Here is a 20741-nt window from a genome sequence, read left to right as displayed (position 1 = left end):
GAAAGAAAAAAGGTTGAGAACCACTGGGCTAAAGCAATGCGATGAAATGGCCCATATTAATTAAATTTAAATATATTTAAGCTACTCGTTTTGTGTTTGAGTTACTCATTAAAACTTCGATGAATATAATTTTGTCGCCAAAGGTTCGCTGTTTAACTAATTTTTAGTTTTCCGGTCTCCGCGAATGAAGGTATAGGAACGCTAAGCTAATGCGAAAACCTCTTATTCTGTTTGTGTGCTTTTGCAAAAAAGGTTTGATGTGGGCGCCGCGGAAATGATTCATAGTCTGTTATTTTGCCCGAGGGCTGCCTAACTGCCAATCATGCTTTAATAACTACTTTCGGTGTCGAAAATCTGAAGAAATATTTCAGTGCAGATTGGAAAGCAAAAAGCCTGAGTATATATTGACAATATGCAGCATTAAAACATGCAGAAGTTTACTTTTTTGAAGAATTGATTCATTTTCGTCGTTTTCTTGCATCAAAATTGGCAAAATACGGCGTTCATATCGATTTTGCAGAAAACATTGCCATAAGCCATAAAACCGTTAAAAAAACTCTTTCTTTAATGCAACTGTCATTTTGGAAATAAAAAAAATGGTGTAATACTTTGTCAAGGGGAAACATTAAAAAGCTGCAGTATAATAAACGCACAACGCTTTGAAATTTAAACGAATACGTATTACATTTAAAAGAAATAAGTCGCGTGTATTTGGCGACTATAGGAGAATCAAAAGTTGCATGAGACTGCGTAAAGTCAGCTTACCCGACCAGTGTTACAATATGCCACAATACCGTTGAGACAGTGCGAACGCCCATCTGTTAAGTCATAGAGATACGAGTTTGTTGATGTAATGCTTTTATCTGATATGATCATAGGTGGGCGAAACACAGACGTTTTTCGAGCCTATATGTCTAATTTTACTAGTGTTTCATTGTTAAACGTTTTACTTTTGTATCTTTCGTTCAAATTAGATCTATTGCTACTTTAATCTAATTTTTTAGGCCCATTTTCCCAGATTTTTTCCTATTTTAGTTCAAATTTTAACATTTTATGTTGTATGAGCAAAAACATGCAGCAAAGGTACTGGCTATTTTTCAGCATTTTAAACATATCTATAGTCCTATAAAAACAAGGTAAACCAACAGATTTCTTTAATAGTAGCGAAAGCAATTGATTTAAATTGGGCCTTATACTTGCAAACAAGCATGCAAACCGTTTAGCTAATGCGACTGCACACGCTAGCACAGTTTCAGGTGTTGTTGATGTAATGCCTTTATATGATATAAAGCATATACGACACAGTTGGATGGAACATGCCCGTTTTTCAAGGCCACCACATATCTTGTGGCCCTTTTTATCTACTTTTCGTTGCAAATTTTACATTTGTGTTGTACGAGGATAAAAATGCTTAAATTTCCAGACTAAAAAATAGAGGATAAAAATGCTGGCAAATTTCCAGACTTTTTTGTGACCATGTAGACTGGTTGAGAGTGGAGGTTTTTGCACAAAAGAGTAAAACTAACGAAAATATCCAAAAATAAAGCAAAAAGATGGACTAAACAGCGTCTTGTGGTTTCAAATACCCAATTTCGCTTTTAGTTCGATTTTTTTTCCAAAACTGAATTTAGCCAAACCAATTAGACATAACAAGCAGTTTCTTTCACCATAGCCAGACAAACTGGCCAGACACGGGTCTTGTGACTTTGCGGTGATATGTATCGTCGTTCCCTTACGAAACTTCGCCGCGTTTCGAGGTACAAGGATCATTTTCGAGCTGGCGGTCTTTGAACGGCTATTTTTAGACAATCTAAGGCAATCTGGCCGCAAATGTCTCCTAATATTTGACGGAGAAAGTAGCGGTGTGTGTCATGTGAGACGAAAACCAAGCACAGTTTAAGGTTGAGCACAATGGCTGGGCGTTGTAGTTAGATGTGGGTATATTAAAATCATACGGAAGTAGGTAGCATTCTGCGAACGTTTTGTATACTTTCTAAGACAATGGCTGCAGGTTGTAGTTAGACGTAAAATGAATATAATAGACCATTAAGAAGTAGGTAGCATATTGTGAACGTTTCGAAAAAATCTTTAAATAATGGTTTAAGATTGTATAGTTAGATGTGGAATGAATGTCAAAGCCTATAAAGAAGTAGTTCGCTTTTAAAACATTTCTTAGAACTCTTTATTCATTTTTCCAACATGGTCCAAACAATTTCCCAAACATGATGAAATAGCTGAAGAGTTATGGGAAACGTTGAAAATGTTACTTCTTTTATATGGGCTTTTATATTCCTACTAGAGTTTAAACGGATCCGCGATACTCGACCAGACAATCCAGTCACATTTGGCACTTTACGAGTCTGCGCGTTGTGTAAATGGGAAAATAGAGTCGTCTTGGTTAAGTGAGAACTTGTCTGTACAACATTCAGGTGCTTTTACAGCTCGAATTTCCAACTTGAACCCAAAGTACCATTCGTCCACTTTTAGTTTTTCAATTTGGATTTTTGTTAAGCTTTGTATTAGGTTTATGTGAAAAAACGCACCACGTGGTAGTGAAACGGTAATTGCAAAATTACGAATTTTTGACTTTTTTAATCTGCTCGATTAACGCTGATATAGTTTGGGTAGCGGTAAAATACAGGTGATTTTGCAGCTCGAATGTCAAACTTGAATTCAAGGACCATTCGCTTTAACTTCACACTCTTTAGTTGCTGACTTTTTCGTGGAAAACACAGTCACGGATTTTGCTCTTTGTTTGGTTAATTACAAGGTTGAATTGTCACAACCGCTTGTCGTTGTTTCAAACGCTCACGATTTTGTCAAAATATGTTGTCGCCTTGACTTTGCCCCCTTTTAGCTCGTTTTGTGCGCTGATATAAACGTTAATGTAAATTTTAGCCCATTTTTGTACGCTGGTATGGCAGTTTTGTACGCTGGCATGGTAAATTTCGCTTGTTTTTGTACTTTGATATGGTAGTTTTGTACGCTGGTAGGTTAAATAGATCAGTGTTTCTCAATCTGTACGTCGCGATCCAAATAGGGCCCTTTGGTTGGTTGGGTCGTTGACTGCAAAACGTCAAATAGTTAGATTTATTGAGAGCTATATTGTCACAAAATTATAGAAAACTGATGGTGGAATATGAAGACTTGGTTCAAATGAATTAATTTCGAACTTATTCATGTTATCTTACGTTTTATTCATTTATAAAACATTCAGTAAAGAGAAATAAGTCGCTTGAGATCCGCTGTTATCTTTACGCATTGTATTTGGGTTGTCGCGAAAAATGGTTGAGAACACTTCTACAAATGGTTGTTTCTAATCGTAAATAAGCTTATAGTAAAAAAAACATGGCAAGACCAGATATAGCTTTTTCAGAAGAAACATCAGTGCGTATTGTGTGAGAGGCAGTTAAAAACAAACGTTAGTTTTACTGTAATGTTTTTGCGTGGAATATACTGGTTTTTAATGGTGAACCTATTGAAATAGGATACAAACTCGGCAATGCATTAAAACATCGACGTTTATACGCGCTTAGACAGAACAGGCTGTCTCTGGTCACGGTACGAAATCAAGTTCGACTTTGCCCCAAGTCTGCTGGTTTGACGTGGACAGGTCACGCACTGTACAAGCGAATAATCTTTACATATGGAGAGTTGAATTTACAGCAAATTTGTCTGCAAGCCAATTGTAAACCAATTATAATTGGGTTGTTTGAAGGAATTGTGCTTTTTATTGATATAGGTAATTTGAACAAATAGTGCCATACTGTAATCTGTTAGTATAGGAATGTCCAACACATCTTTTCTCGATAACAACCCGACTTTATAAAAGCATCGGGCATCGGCTCCGATCAAATAGTATAGGATATCTTAATGTACCCAGATTCCATCTAGCTAAACAATGAAGTACAGAAGCTAAAGCTAAAATAAAAGATAAATCCACTGTCTTATTAAAGATGGTATATTAAGTGTATACGACAAACATTTCCATGCTTATCAACCAATTTTTAAACTTTCTGCAGCGTAAGTTTGCGAAATGTGCTATGGTATAAGTGCTAAGGTTACAACTACCACAAGTAACTACGTGAATCACGGGATGTAACCCCTTTAAGCCTGGTCTTAAGCCCTTCAAATGGCCGTTCGGAAAAGCAGAAAAATTTCCGAGGCTGAGGAACATATAAAATCGAGTTTTAGCGATCAGAATCAAAACGGCCCGATTCCACAGACAATGGACAGTCTGAAACCTGATAAAATTGCTCTTTCACCAAACGGCTCTAGCGCTACACTGTCAGCCCCGAAAAGGTAAATACGTTCAATGAATGTACGGTTGCTGTCATAATACATATTAGTCAAAAGAACCCCTTTATGTCGGAAGAATCCCTTTATAATTGGTAAATACGCTCATAGGTTAGGTTTTTTGTACTTATGGGCTATTTTATTTAAGTATGTGCTTTTTGCATTGAACTGCACTTATATTTTGATTATGAACCTTTACTTTTATAATAGAGGGTCTACCGTGTTGGGACAATATTTATTGGTTTTAAGCTATATTTCAATATTTACCGAAAATGTATAAACTCTTCAAAGGGGAATTTTCATATTTATTTCGTAAACACTCTTGTGGCTTGTTGTTCTGTTTATGTAGCTACAAATAATTTTGTCACATATAATTTTATCATTATGGACACTCCAAAGCCCGATAAAATTTTTTTTTTCTCCCAAGGGCTCCACCTATACTGTCAGCCCACAATAGGTAAAGACCTTGCTGTGGCGGGTTTTTGCCCCAAATGTGCTTCCAACTGTTTTGGGATTATGACTATAAAATCTACAGAACCAAAATCAAGAAATGCACCAATTTATTCTGAACTAACTCTGTTCTAGCAGGTGTAACTGTATAATATTTACACAGACGCCGATTTTTTATTTTTTTTTAGGCAGGTATTTTGCCGAATTTCGTCATGGAAATTAATGTTAAATAGTTGTTTGCCTGACCGTGAGAGTTCAACATCATGTGCATCAAACGAAACATAGAGTGGTTTAGAAAAACTTATCACCATTTATCGGTGGCACCCTATGCACCCCAAACGGGGCGTTTGCACAAATATGCATAAAATCGTTATAAACTCTTTGCGCAAATGGCTTAACTGGGAAGGCGTTTCAGAATGACTAGTTTACAATATCGCAATTTTCGAAGTCTTAAAAGTAAAATGTTTTTTTTTCAGGATGCAGATGAAGCTATTTGTGAACGAGAGCACCTTCATGGAACGACTTCGCTACTACTTCGTCAAGAATCAAACCATAAGTAAGTGCCTTGCATTTTCGTTAAGTTGGAAATACACCTGCGTATATAGTGCAACAAAAGGCATCGCGGAACGGTGAGAATCACAGTTGTTGAACACATATGTGTGTGTATTTTTTTAAGTATAGCTTAGTACCTTATTTGGATTTTTCGCCAGTCATAAGTTTGTAAACCTGCAAACCCAGGATTGGTTTGTTGAAAATTTTTTACCAGAAATAAACTGCAAAATAAGACCAGGCCAAAATACATGTGACGCCCCAAGGTTCGAACTCATAACCTTATAGGTTTTATTTTTATACAACAGTGTGTTCTGAATTGGAAAAAAAGGCAAAGTTGAACCAACAACTGTACGAAAAATTGTTATTAATTTGCGATAGGCCAAATAAATAAAAACGTCTTGGCTGAGATTTGAACGTAAAACCATATGAAGATCGTTTTGCAAACACTGAGTAAAATGTAGATTTCATTATGACGCTACTACATAGATTTCATTTGGTGCATCAATTTCAATATTTGCATGGGGTTCGAACCCCTGACTTCTATAATGTTTTTTTAGTAAATAGACCAATACATAAAAAGAAAAAGAAACTGGTAAAAAAAACTGATAAAAGAAAAAAAACACAAAGTCAAGACAGGGATTCGAACCACCAATCCTCAGACTTACGCAAAACGCCGTTCGTTTAATGTGTTCGATTTTTGCGCGCCAATGTTTAATTAATGTTAGGCGGCGGTCGCGTTAATGAAAAAGGCAGACATAACGCTTCAAGTGAACGATCGAACAGATTTGACGGCTTTGCTTTGGTCCAGGTAATGGATTCGTTTAAGGTTGTGGCTTTTAATGGAATCCGGCTTTGGTCTGAAAAATCACTTTTCGTCGGCGGTTTTCGAAAAGTGGCGGCAGTCACCAGTAAAATATGGATCGGGATATTTTATCAGTATAGACAATAATGCAAAATATTTTACTTTGTATTATTTGACTTGCTATTGGGCTCCCATCGTAACATGTCAACTTTTTTTAATTAAATCCTCCTAATGTGTTGTTAAATGTAAATAGAATTTAGTTTTTCGTCAAATTTTAGCGTATAAAATGTTTTTGTACGAGCGTAAAAGTATTAGGTAGATTATAATGTTTTCTGGAAGGCGATTTAGATAGTAAGCTAATATCCACATTGGTGTTTTTCCTAAATGAAATGAAGGTAAGGATATAGGAATAGGGTTATGGTCTTACACGTTTTTCAGTTTGGGTAGATTGCAATTTGATATGTACCTTAAAGTTTGGTCTCAGATATAGTAAGATACTTCAATCAGTTGCTAAATATAATATTTACATAGAAACATTAAATACCATTATCAGTTTCCGTATCATTACTCGCACTATACATTTAAATCAGGAGATTAAATTTTAAATATGTGAACCAGCTTTACTCAAAACATTGAACTTACATTTGTTCCACGATCTTGTATTTTCACTCAGGTCTCCGCATTCGACTTTTCATCTTTATTCTGAAGCTTCTCACTGTTGTGTTGTACATTGTGCGAGCAGCTATCGATGACCCCTACAAAGAAACATCATGGTGAGATAAATACTTGTTTTTAAAGCCGGTTCCTTTGGCCATATATATATGGCTTTTACAAGTACTGTGCGTTATACTGTGTCTATTCCCTAGAGCAGTGGTTCTTAATCTTTTTTAAACCGATCCCGTAATGTTTTTTTGTTTTTTTCTGGCGTGTATTTGTTTTTTTGTTTTTTTTGGCGTGTATTATTTAGTGATGACGTTTTTTTGTTAAACTTGTGGTTTTCATAGCTGCTTTTTCCTTAGCCGTTTTTTTACTATCAGCCCAATTCTACTACTAGGCCGAAATGTCGGAAATTCACTGTGTGTGTACTTTTCTTGCTATTTTTGTACGCGAAGACATTTAATGCCACTTGGGACATAACCAAACAACTGACATATGACCTCTGGCCGAAGTATGACTTCTATAACAGCAGTATCGCTTTCCTTAAGGCCTTTATCTTAAGTTGCAAATTATCCTTTAAACTCGTACTATCGTGTTGCTAGTAAATTTGCGTAACAAAACACTCCCCGCCATATAATAGTATGATAATTAAAAAAAAATAACAGCAAAATTAAAGACATATTCCTCCTTTAAATTTCCTCCTTTAAAAAATAACATTTAGAGCGCTTTACAAAAGATTGTAAAAGTTGTCTTTCCCCTAATCAGGTTTTCTATTGACTATTAGTTGTTTATTATCTTTCAAGTCCGAGGTTCTTCACCAAGCAAAAAAATAAATTGACTTTTGTGAACGAATTTTTGGTGAAAATTAGTCATTATTCCTATTACTGGGTGCGTCCGAAAAACAACCGAATCCGGTCCATAGGTCCCGATTCCGATTCCGATTTTACAGCGAATATATCACCGGTTTAATGTGGATATTCAGCAATCTACTCATGGGGTGTCATTTAACTTACCCAGCCACAATACATGATTGAAAAATATTCCACATTTTAAAAGTCTACGTCCTTATCTGTTTTAAATTTGGCATTGCGCATGTGCACGTCGGACTCGGGAATTGGGTAGTTTATCAGAGTCATACGAAGTTTTACCCGAGTCCCCGAGTCCGACTACACAGCCCTGGTGACCAGTCCATCAAACCTTTTCAAATGTAATAAGAATATCTACTTTCCCATACAGAAGTAGGTATCATTTTGAACGTTTCGAATAACTCTTTATTCATTTTCAACATGTTTCAAATGTGTTGCAAGAGATAAAGGTTAAGAACCTCTGTCTTCAGGTAACATATTTACGTTGTAATATTAACGCTTCTGGTATTATTTTCACATCGCTAGTTGCGGCATGTGCACGCGCAACGTTACGAGCTTCCGTTCAACCGGTGTGAATCCATCGTGGCTGACGCAGTACAACTTCTCGTGGCAAACCATCTTCTGGGTCGATCGGATGACGCCCATCTGGCTCGTGCAGGTGAGCTCCGTATACGTATACGTACGTAACATGTCCGTATACGTAAATCGTACGTAAATTTATATGCGTTTCAATATAAAAGTGGTATCATGGCCAGATGTTTACTTAAAAACCGACAAAGACAGGAATACAAGTTGCTTTTAATCCGTATACGTACGTGACATGTCCGTATACGTGCGTAAAATTATATGCGTTTAGGTAAAAGTGAAAGCTACATGGCTTGATGTTTACTTAAATTGTTATATTTAGGCAACAATAGAAAAACTGACAAAAATACGCAGACAAGCTGCGTTGATCCGTATGTGACATGTCCGTAGACGTACGTGAAATTCTGTGATGCAAAGGCATCGTGGCTATATGCTTATTTCGATTCTTATTTTCGATTTCTTTTGTATTTTAACAACAATTTTCACAACTGCCACTATACTTATGTAACAATTTAAACATTGGAGATAGACTGTTGTATCGATTTTTATCAGCCGATATTTTTGAGGTGCACGAACTATTTAATTCAAGTCAAATCATTTGAAAACAGTGACTTAAATTTACTTAAGGCAAGCTATTGACCTAAGTAATTACAGCAGTAATATCCTTTGTATGCTCAATGCCAAAGGTAAGACGTTCAAGGCCAGGCTAAGCCATCTAATTTCGGAGAATTGGCATATACTTAAATTTCCCAACTATAGCCTCGATATTACATTTTCGTTCAGGCAGATGTCAGTGCGAAATAACGATTACGAAAGCAACTTAAAAATGGCAAGACCTCGGCCCTTTTGTTATGAAATATTAATGGCAACGGGCCTGAGTCTTATTTCACCACAATGGCACCTTTGTAATGTAAACACATCTTGTAGGCAGGCATGATATAAAATGGCCAGCCTTTTTCCCAAATTAGCCGGCACTCTGTTTTCTATACGGTTAAATAGGAAAAAAGCAGACTACCTCTGGATTTGGCCAAGTTATGAGGCCAAATATTAAAAAGATGATAAAAAATGGTAGTGACAAGTGTAATTAGGCTAAGAGTCCATGATTACTTTTGACACGCCCTGCCAAAATAGTTTTAAAACTTGCGATCGAAACATTCTTTCAAAATGACTTCTTGCTTTTTGGGCCTGTTATTGTTTGCTTTTCGTATCTTGGCAACTTTTACCTCGTCAGTCATTGATGATTACTTTAAATATAAATAATAACACTACTTTGAATAAAAATTAAATAATTATATTTAGACTATAGGGTTTCACAAACTGGGAGCCGCGAGTGAGTCCGTATATACTTTTTTGATCTAAATGTTAGTTTTTTTCTATTTGATATGCTAACGGCAAACTTAATGCAAAAGAAAACCCTCAAAATTCACATTACTTCAACAAGTGCGTGACAAAGCAGACAGCAAGAAATTTAATGTTTTAACCTGTTAAAACTAAAGAATCGCGGAAAGGTTTAATGACTTAAGAGGGGTCGCAGTGTGAAAAATTTTGGAAGCCCCGATTTGGAGCAAACATATACCTCAGGATTGGCCACACTTTTTGATGAATCAATGCTTTCAGCCAAGTTTTAAACATTAGTTTATAATTAGAGATTGAACGTAGTCAATCTAGAAATGCGTTTTGCAAACTGATCTTTTTAACCGGCCAAATGACGTGACAATTTGACACCGGTAAGATAATTCTCGTTACGCGTTTCAATATGGTTTCCGCATCAGGTGATAGGTTGTTAATTATTAATGGCCATTTCGCGCCGATGTACAAGTGCACCTTAAAACGTACGAGACATTTTTTGTTTACGTTTAAAAACAGCAACGGGATCTGAACAAATTTCATCGTAAACATACTTGCTGGTTGGTTAGGTAACCAGGAAAACAATCATTTGACTTTAACCTTTTGTCAACCGATTGTGTTTGGCTATAGCCTAACAAAAATAACAACATCAATGTCTATTTAAAATAGGTTCCTCTGGCATATATTTTTTTAACCAACGTAACATCAATGTCTAGAAAAATGTCTGCAGTACAAGTATAAAAAACCCTATTCAATGCAGATATATATCCGTAAAATTGACCGTCGCCGCTCTGCTAAAATGTGTTCATTTTTATAACCCTTAACAAATTACATCGTGAATTTAAATCCTATAGGACAGATATTTTATTTTGCGTCCTGTTGGTTATGTGTGTCAGTCTCTGACGAAGGCTTGCCGTATAGTAAGCCGAAACGTTGGTTGAAGAAATATACGCCAGACGAACCTATTTTAAATATACTATGCCTGGTAGCAACAACATATTTATCCATAGGACAGATATTCTAAACTTTGCGATTAATCGCAAGTATTTTATAAAGCAAAATGCCTGAAACAAGATTTTTAGCCAAAACTTGTTTTGGACCGCTAGTTACTAAACGTTTAAGCACCTAAGTTTTACAATTTTCAGCAGACCCATTTCCCTAAGGTTACCTAGATTTTTCTAAAATTGAAACAATATTCGAATATGTTTTACTTATCTTGATCACGCTTCATTTGGGAAAACGACTTAAATCGAAAAAATTGTGAGTAAATAATTAATTTTAAAATTCAAACTGATTAGGTATTTTTTCACCTGGTTTATCTCTAAGTCATACCAAACGTCTTTTGAGGCATTTCTATGACTTACTTTTAATCAGAAGTTCCACATTTAATTCCCAAGTAGACAACATGTTTTGTTGTCGTTTTTTCTACTTTAACAAAATGACTTTAAAACCACTTTCAACAAACCTTTACCTTATTCTATGCAGGTAATCCTTGCTTGTGTTAGTTGCGTCCACAAGATCATCAACACGATTGCGAATTACAAGGGAAACCTGGCTCAGCAACTTATAAGCGTCGACTGGTTCCTGGAGATCTGCTGCAGTTTGCCCTTCATTGCAACAGTAAGTGGCTGATTAGTTAACGGGGCCAGCAATTAGACCAAAGTCCTTGTACTATTACGACGCGTTTAGATGTTAATTAGGATTTAAAATCTATGCAGACGGGTTTAGGAGTTGTTTTGGTGAGTTTAGGGCTTATTCCGCAAGGTTTTGGTCTAATTACGTCAGGTTAGGGCAGAGGTTCTTAAACTTTTTTCACCGCGGACCCCTAAAATTTTGTTTTTCTTCGCGTGGACCACGGTAAGCAAGAATTTTTCAAAAATGACGTCATAAATTGATGTCACAGTACAAATAGACTTTAGAAATAAGTTTTCGGTCCACAAAATGTGAAAAAAATAGTTTAAATACATTCAGTGTAAAAGCGTTTTACTAATTTCTTTATTTAGAAAAAATTATTACTTCCTAAAATAAAATACACATTAATATTTCACTTTGGCCTTCACGGACCCCTTAAAACTAGTTCACGGAGCCCCAAGGGGTCCATGTACCCCGGTTTAAGAACCACTGGGTTAGGGTCTTAATTTGGTTTGAGTCTTATCATGTTAATTAGGATTTAAGACTTATTCAGGCGGGTGCACCGTAAGCAATCGCATGCCATTAGAATCTGTCGATCAATGATGGAAGGCTAGAAAAACAAATAACCTGTACTGAGGTTCGAACTCACAAATTTCGTCCATGCCTGATACATTTGCAATGAAGCTGATGTTGTGGTCGCTGGCTTGGAGATTTGAAGAAAATGTTTACGCCGATATTTTGTACACAGGTGTTCTGGCCTCCACTACAATGCTTGTTCGTTCCTGTGTTTCTCAACATCTGGCTTGCCAAAGCGGGATTGGAACGTATGATGGTAAGTGGGGATATTGAGGTGTTTTGAAGAATCTAGAACAGGGTGGTCCAAGGCTGACTGCATCGTTTGGTCGGGACATGAAATGTTTAAGATGGCGTCACAAAGTAACATCGAAAGACATATAAGCTCCAGAAACTTGCTGCTATCGTCGGACTTGTGCGTAGATAAATTCGAATGGTATGAGACTAGGTAAAATTGTGTGCGCGAAGCGCGAAAAAAAATTTAGAAGGAGAGTTCCATATACGACGCAATGTGGCTTCTCACAAACCGGTCAAACACATTAAAAAAATATATCCGAATTGGGTAAGAAGTAGGAAACTGGTTTAGTTCATGGTATAACCGGAAAAGTGTGATCATAACCAAACAATTTCAGTATTTGGGACCACCCTGATCTAGATAATGCAACTAACCAGGTTTAGATGCTGGTGTTCTCCTTGTTTCTTTCTTTTCTGCAGTCTGCCTTAACAGTATGTATAGTGCCTTCTCACCAATGCATGTTGTTATAACATTGCAAATTGCTATATTATATTTTTTTAATATGAATTCTATATAGATAAAATAATATTTAATCGTTAATATCATTTTAATCAGAATATCAAAGCCCATGCAAAAGTATAGGTATCATTTTTTTTTTCAATGAATAAACAAATATCCGAAACTTTCACAAAATGCTACCTTGTTCTGTACGGGCTCCGCTATTCTTACTACGTCTAACTACAACCTCCGACCATTGTGCTCCAAAGCTATACGCTATAGCTATACATTTAAATGTTGCTTGCAGAACGATCTTCATCGAGCTGCGCATAAGCAACAGAGCGCAATGTTCAATCAAGTTTGCGTTTTAGTGGCCACATTGCTGTGTCTTTTTATAACCTGGTGAGTAAATCCTAATTTTTTTAAAACGTGTATGTTTTTGCATAAATATTGTGGGGATGTAATAAAGCGTTATTGTTTGGACTTGTAGACCTTTCCGTAACTTGTTTTTTTTTAGGCATATGCGGTGTTTCTAGAATACGTTCCTTCAATGAAAAGAAAGCCACAAGGCAAAAGGGTTTAACTAAAACGGCATATTAACTTGAAAGAGCTCCTCTGAAAGTTGTTTCCATAAAAAACTAAAACAGATTTGTAAATAACGCAAAAAACAAACTCTGGCCTTATTTTTTTTTGTTTTTCCAAGCATATGCGATTATGCGTACATTAAAAGTAAATAAAATATTGAAGCAGAATCAATTGAAAAGATATTTATGTTGGGGAACAAGGATTTAAACTGATATTTGTCGAAATAATATTCAAACGTTGTTTTATGGCCCCAATTGGATACTAGAAGATTTGTGTAATGTATGGAAATCGATAAATTGGCCCAATTTGAATTTAGACTTCTGTAATAAAAAGCCAATAATTCGTTTAAATTCCCAAATGGTGTTTGGGGTAATTATTTTTTTTTTTCATAAAAAACGCAAAAAACGCTGACATAACATATTTGTTCCTTCCAAGCATATGCGGTGTCCAGCATTTGGAGCGAGCAGGCAGGCTTCACATGGATTTGTTCGACGCATTCTGGTTTGTTGTGGTAACGTTCAGTACTGTGGGATACGGTGACATCACACCGACCATCTGGCCGTCAAAACTACTCGTCATCATCATTATATTCGTCGCTCTCGGCATTATTCCAGGACAGGTTGGAATTGGATTGAGTTTTTATGAGTAAACGCTTGTTTTAAGGAGAGAACGTATTATAGGGTTACCATAAAGCCTTTGAATTTAAAGTGTGTTTGAATGTCGTGATTTGCGTATTAAAAACTCCTTCAATAACAACTATAAGGTCATTAAAACCTTATGTTTTCCGAAAAGTTTTGAGTGCTACACACTTCTAAACGGACTTTGATATTCATTCTACGTCTAACTACAACCTCCAGGCATTATGCTACAACATCTTTGAATACTCTGTAAATTTATCTTATTTGCAGCTAAAGCTATAGGTTTAGAAGGCGCCGTTGCGAAACAATCTTTCTTTCAACTATTGGTATTTTTTGATGTCATTTAGGGATTTTTTTCTGAACTAAGTGAAAAAAAAATTAAGTAAACATTAAATAAAGTAATTTTAGGTCTTTAATAATAAAAAGTCTGAATGTGTTAAAAATTTTTTCGTAGAATTGTGTGAGAAACTTATAAGAACACCTCGAAACAATAGCCGAATCATTTTGAAAAGTGAAAATCCGTGAAAGTTGATCTAATGTTGTCTAAAAGCCTCGAAAGCTGAGGGAGAGTTAAAAAAGCACTTTGGAACCACAAAGATTTGATTCTGAAATTAATTTCCCAATCTAAGCGTGTTGGTAACAAATTCCGCCTGGAAATTCCCTTTTTTTCGAAAGGCAGTCAAGTTTAACACGAAAATTTGCCCTTTAACTATGCAAACTAATTATCCGTTTTTCGTTTGGTACATCACTGCTTTCAGCCAATACGTGCCAACCTTGTGTAGGAACACAATTTTTCAACCGCTGTCGGGTTTAAACTTCACGTTGTTGTTTTGATAGCTTGAGGAGATCTCGTTTCTTTGGTCAGAACGACAGAAACAAGGAGGCGAATATAGCAGACAACGAGCTAAGACTGAGAAGCATGTTGTGGTGTGCGCAACCGGTGAGTGATGAACAACTGTACAAACTTTGCATTTAATTTTTTTGGTTTGCAGTTCTATGCAAATGTTCTCACTTCAATTTAGTTTTACGATCGGATTATATCGAGGATTTTTATAATTTTTGTTTTTATCTAATTATGCTTTTTTTAAGTTGGTCGATAAATTCCGCCACGTCAAGTCGTATCATCTTTTCCACAAACTTATGTTAAAAAAAGCTAAATTGAAGCATTTAGCAACAAAACCGCGAAAAACTCGTTTTTTCCGTGCTGTTTTTCTGTGGTTTGCATTGTGTTTCAACCGTGCTCCACTACACCGGTAACCTTTGACAAACTTACCAAGTCTGTCGATTAATGATGCAAGCAAGGAAGGTTAGAGAAACAACTGGCCTGTAGTGAGGTTTGAACTCGTGACCTCGACAAAACTACCAACTGAGCTACACAGGCCCAGAAAGGATAGAGTGTTCACTGCTTGTCGATAATTCTGTAATGTCACCGACTGCGTTGTTTTCCTTGTCTAATGCTACTTTGTTGAATTACATTCTGTTTGGACATCCTGATTTAATTTGCTCTGAATCTCTCATTTTATTTAACGCTGTACATGACTTTTTGTTAGCTTCTCGTAGATTTTGATGCAATTTCTTTCCAGTGTCCAGTATTAATTTATTACGTGTTGTTCCTTAAAATTGTTTGTTACTCGCTGTAATTGGTGTCGCGACAAAAGGTTTTCTTCAGTCGTAAGACTGCCACCTGATTGTCGTTAAATCAATAAAAAAAAAAAAAAAAAAAAAAAAAAGGATGAGTCGAGAAACAACCATACTGCCAATGCTTGCCACATTATGTTAGTACAAGCAACATATTGAAGGGGATTTACCCATATCATCATTTAATGAAAGATGCACACATGCGTCTACAACAACTCTGATCTAGCCTTTCTGACGTCGCTTACTTAAGTATATAAGACGTAGGAAGAATATCAAAGCCCATAAGAAAGTTGGTAGCATTTTATATGAAATAAAAGTCTCCAACAAATAAAGAATAATTCGAAATGTTCAAAATGCTTTCTACTTCAGTATGGGCTTCAATGTTCACCCTACGTCTTAATACAACCTCCAACCACTAATATCAATTTTTAACGGTTCTCTCCAGTTCTACGAATGGACGTGATCCTAGAGTTCCTGAACGAGTTCTACGCACACCCGAGCCTACAAAAGTACTACGTGGTTCTCCTTTCCCCCTGTGAGCTGGACGGGCCCCTTAAAAGCTTCCTACAGGTCCCAATTTGGGCGGAGAGGGTCATCTATATTCAGGGGTCGGTGCTACGCGAGAAAGACCTCACCAGAGTCAAGTAAGTGACCTTTTTTGAATATGGTTATTTTTATAAAGGTAATCAGGTCACTGTTTAAAGACAAGTTTTACTAAATCTCGACAGGCTTTTGAACAACCTGTGCTCTCAGGTCAAAGTAGAAATTTATTTGTCTTCATTAAGCTTTCTCTCAACCGTGCTTCATTAGGCCAAACTAGAAATGAAAGCTGAAAAACTGAATTCTCCCGCAAATAATCAAATGTAAAAGAGAGATTCATGTTTTCGTGTTAGATGATATTAAACTGTTTATAAAAAAAAGATAAAACAGAAAATAAATTCTTAAAATTTCCAGAAATATTTATTTTGCCTGTAAGGCATTGCCAGTTTTCAAGTAGAAAGTGACATTTACTGAAGATGATACAAGCTCTTTTTGAAACGTCTTAATCAAGATGATGTCGATCTACTCGACCTTTTTCGCTTCGCAATTATTTATCAAGTTCGACTTTAATCTGAAAGGTTGCTCTCGGGTAAAAACCTATTGATTACAACTTGATTTGATTAGAGCTGACGCAGCGGAGGCTTGCTTTATTCTCACCTCGCGACAAGAGCGCGACCGTGTGGCGGCCGACGAGAAAACGATCCTCCGCACGATGGCGGTAAAGGACTTCGCGCCCAGATGTCCACTCTACGTTCAGATTTTAAGATCGGAAAGCAGAATTCACGTTCAGTTCGCCGACAGAGTAAGTGTATTTATTTTTAGAAACGAATTTTTGTGCAAACTAATAATAAAATAATGAGGCTAATGAGTTTCCTAAATCTGTATTTAACGTCAAACGTTTAAAATGTGTAAAAAAAGCATGTGGATGTGGATGAACGTAAAGCTCTGCCTAATAATATTTTAAACCACTATTTTATCATTCTGTTTTCAAGAAATGTAAAATATGGTATACAATACAAGTGAAATTCAGTTTAACATTTCTTTTTTTATTTTTTCTATTGGGTTTTTAAACGGTGACTAATTCCTTTGAATTGAGGAAAAAGATGTTTGCTGGCCCATTAGGTGTACATTAAGTAAACGTTTTGAAAAACAAAATCGTTAATTTGTAACATAAAATGTGTTCATTTTGGGTTAATTTCGCGAAATAGTAGATTATTGATTTTAAAAAGATTTTCTTATAATTTCATCAATAGAAACTCCGTTTTCCCAATTTTTTTAACTAATATTCAGAGTTCTTTAGGGTATGTTTATAGCTAATGACCTTATTGTCCTTTCGAAAATAAAAACAAAGTTGGCTGAATTTAAAAAATGTAAATTTTTCTCCAGGTAATTTGCGACGACGAGTTAAAATACATTCTACTTGCAATGAACAGCTTCATCCCAGCAATTTCAACACTACTAACGTTACTTGCCCACACATCAAAAGGACAGTAAGTAAACTACGGTGTACTTTATGCCTGTTTCTGACCTTGTTTAGCTGTTTCAAATATTTAAGGGAGTAATTTTTACAGTGATAAGCGGCAGGTTTAATCTATTAATAATACAAAAATATTATAATCGTTTTTTAAACTACGAATTACTTTATGCCTGTGTTTTTGACATTTTTGGGAAAACTATTTTACAGTGTTATGTCGGTAGTAATATGAGCAAAAGTGCATTAGGTTTAGTGAATGAATAACACAAAATATGCTATAATCGTATATTTTTTTATTTTTCATTTTTCTAAATCTTGTGGTGTCTATTGCAGGTACTGATTTTTATGAACTTTTTTTAATAGGAAAATTTATTGATTAGTTTTTTTTCAGTGGTAACCATACATTGTTTTTGCGAACAACAAAACGTTGGCTTAAAACTCTACTGACATAAAATTAACACTAGTGCCCGTGCAGGGGTTGGTGTCATTGCTTAAACGTTTCAATAAAAGACATGACATTATATTGTCCTCATTATAACTAAACGCTTTCAGCAACAATGTTAAATTAATCTTAGACCCCGTACACATGTAAGTATCTTCAAATTTACCATAATTTCTATGCTTTTGTAGCATATTTTTCTATGTTATCTGGTATGAAGATACCAGGCTACGTAATAGTAAAGCTTGACTAACATTTATACTCACATTTACATCTCCCAATTAAGTTTTTCTTTCGGTCTTCCAAATGGGCTTTGTATTTCTCTTAGTCCAACTAAATTCCGTTTTATTTCTCCAGAGAGGGGAACAACCTGAAGCAAGAATGGAAGCGTGAGTTTGGTCGAAGCGCGGGAAACGAGATCTACAGCGTGGTGGCGCGAGAGAGCAAGTTTTTTGGCGCTTATCTTGGATTTAAGTTCAGTCACGCTTCGTTGCTCGCCCAATCAAAGTAAGCAGATGATCGCCAACTCGTAATTTCATCATTTGTAAATGCTTAAGTGCACTTAAGGCAAGTCAGTTCATTTAAAACACTGACTTAAGTCAATACTTATGTCAAGTTAACTCATTTCAGTTAGTAACTTAGTCTAATGCACTGATTTAAAAACTGTGCCTTAAGTGCATTAAGACAAGTCATCGAAGTCAAGTCAATTGAGTTACTTAAGTACCAACTGAGTTACTCAGTTATTTAAGTAAACTTAAGTTAAGTCAAATAATTTGAAACAGAGACTTAAGTGCACAAAAGTCAACTTATTTAAAAACATTGACTCAAGTCATTAAAGCACTCTTTTCACCTTTTTTCCACTCGCAGATATACTTAAACTTTTTAAAAACAATGACTTAAGTCTACATAAGTCAACTCAAGTTAAAAACAATGACTTAAGTGTGCATAAGTCAACTCAAGTTAAAAACAATGACTTAAGTGTACATAAGTCAACTCAAGTTAAAAACAATGACTTAAGTGTACATAAGTCAACTCTAAATTAGGTGTACTTGACACTTAAGTACTTAATTAGTATATATCAACACAACTCATTTGAAAACGCTAACTCTAAATATTAAATCACTCTTTTACCCTTTTTTATCCCACTCGTAGATGTGGAGCCACTTTATTCGCGGTCCAACGAGCAGGCGAGGTCCTTGTCAACCCAGGGAACGAGTTCTTCATTGCACCGGAGGACTTGCTCTTCTACATCTGCCTAACCGGTGAGGAGGACGCCATCATCGTGGATGATGAGGAGAGAGGAGCGGAGGGAGCAGCTGGAAGCAGGAGGGACACGCATCACAGCTCACAACTATCATGTAGGAAGAAGAGTTTAACAGATAATCGATTATTTGTAATTAGTGATTTCTATGTTTGAATAGATATAGCAATGGAAAAATAAAACAGTTGCACAGATCACAGCTTTCTGGTGAAAAGTACCATTTCCACCAAAAACAACGGAAGTTTTAACAGAAATAAAATGAGAACATTATTCAAACTAACAGCTTCTCTAACTGTTGTAAATTTACTCCGACGATTTCTGCGACAAAAAATATTTCGCCTTAACTCTAACCGTTGGAAATCAGGTTTTTTGTACTGTTAATTTTTCAACATAAGTTTGGTGATTATTAAATATTTTCTTCTGTCAAAACTAACCTAAAAATAAGCTAACCTAAAAGGATCTTTATTATTTTTAAACGATTTAAAATTTCTTTCTATTTCTTTCTATTTTTTTAAATTTATTTCTATTTACGTGCTAAAAGCGTTTAGGAGAATTTTTTGTTTTGTTTCGACGAATAATCGCCTTGTTTCAACTCATTTGAAGCATTTAATTGGATTTTTAAATGATTTCTGGTTTAACGCTTTCGTGCAAAAGCAATTGCTAAATCGCGGTTTACTTTTCAGCTGGAAGCTTCGGCGATGAGGATAAAACATCAGTGGACAGGACCGCAGTCGAGCGTGAAAACCTGTCAATCATTTCGGCGGAGAGCGAAGAAACGTCAACGACAATGCAAAGGTAGGAAACTGTGTGCCGGTATTTCTTCAATTTAGAGTTAACTCAAAAATGTTGCAGAGTATATACTTAACGAATTGTTTATTTCAGTATTATTTTATGATTGAAATGTATGATTGTTTTAAATTAGGATTTTTTGGGGCTTTAAATTGGCCAAATGTCCATGACTCCTTAAATAAATAAATAAATAAATACATTAAAACATAATACTTTATAAGTCACCTGGGGTACTATGTATGGTTTGTTTAACATTTCGATCTCAAACTAACCAAGAATGTAAAACGTCAGATGATAAGATATACGAGGTGTGTTGCACAAAAACCTAACTCAAGATTTATACACTTTCTTAAAAAACATTTTAACTTAAAATAAAACTTTTTAAATTCATCAAACTTGAGATGAACCTAAGGAGATTCATAAAGGTCGATTCATTCACAATAAAATTGACCTATTTGGGCGTTTGTCTGTAAAAAACACGTTATACAGTTCGATGGACTTCGCAGCTGACTCGATGTACCTAACGGTCTTTCGCTTCCCCTAAAAATCTACAAACCTAATTTTTTTTGCATATATATATATCTATCTTTGCAGGACGATTGTTGACTTTCCGCCGGTATCGCCTTACGTTGGTTACAACACACCTGTGATGTGTCATGTGCTCGAGGAAAAAGCAAAGCTGTGCTGTATGCGGCTGGACAGGGTAAGTAGGCAAAGTTAAGCAAATGACCTTATTTTTAAACAATTCTTAGACTCAACAAGACTATAGTATTTTTTAAAATATTTCTTAGGCGTTGTCTACCCTTAAACAGACTCAGTACCACACTGATTATAACTAAAATCTTACATTTGTTTTACAAAAAGAAAGGTGCTTTCGGTTCTAA

General features: G+C 35.7%; 1 protein-coding gene across 1 annotated transcript in view; it reads left to right on the top strand.

Moving 5' to 3' along the window:
* Nucleotides 1-4034: 4034 nt before the first annotated feature.
* The window catches only part of LOC146157544 (potassium channel subfamily T member 1-like), a 29454-nt gene continuing 12747 nt past the window's right edge, over nt 4035-20741 (top strand). Inside the window, exons 1-16 of the mRNA XM_083388247.1 lie at nt 4035-4302; nt 5223-5302; nt 6774-6873; nt 8149-8281; nt 11041-11175; nt 11936-12019; nt 12801-12895; nt 13514-13697; nt 14554-14656; nt 15800-15998; nt 16519-16696; nt 17281-17384; nt 18165-18314; nt 18960-19165; nt 19752-19863; nt 20452-20560. Of these exons, the coding sequence (XP_083244373.1) occupies nt 4133-4302; nt 5223-5302; nt 6774-6873; nt 8149-8281; nt 11041-11175; nt 11936-12019; nt 12801-12895; nt 13514-13697; nt 14554-14656; nt 15800-15998; nt 16519-16696; nt 17281-17384; nt 18165-18314; nt 18960-19165; nt 19752-19863; nt 20452-20560 (2142 nt within the window). The 5' untranslated portion in view covers nt 4035-4132. The remainder of the gene's footprint in view (nt 4303-5222; nt 5303-6773; nt 6874-8148; nt 8282-11040; nt 11176-11935; nt 12020-12800; nt 12896-13513; nt 13698-14553; nt 14657-15799; nt 15999-16518; nt 16697-17280; nt 17385-18164; nt 18315-18959; nt 19166-19751; nt 19864-20451; nt 20561-20741) is intronic.

This window comes from Ascidiella aspersa, chromosome 4 (assembly GCF_963924565.1).
Source record: "Ascidiella aspersa chromosome 4, kaAscAspe10.2, whole genome shotgun sequence".
NCBI lineage: Eukaryota > Metazoa > Chordata > Ascidiacea > Phlebobranchia > Ascidiidae > Ascidiella > Ascidiella aspersa.
This window is presented reverse-complemented; position numbering and strand designations above follow the sequence as displayed.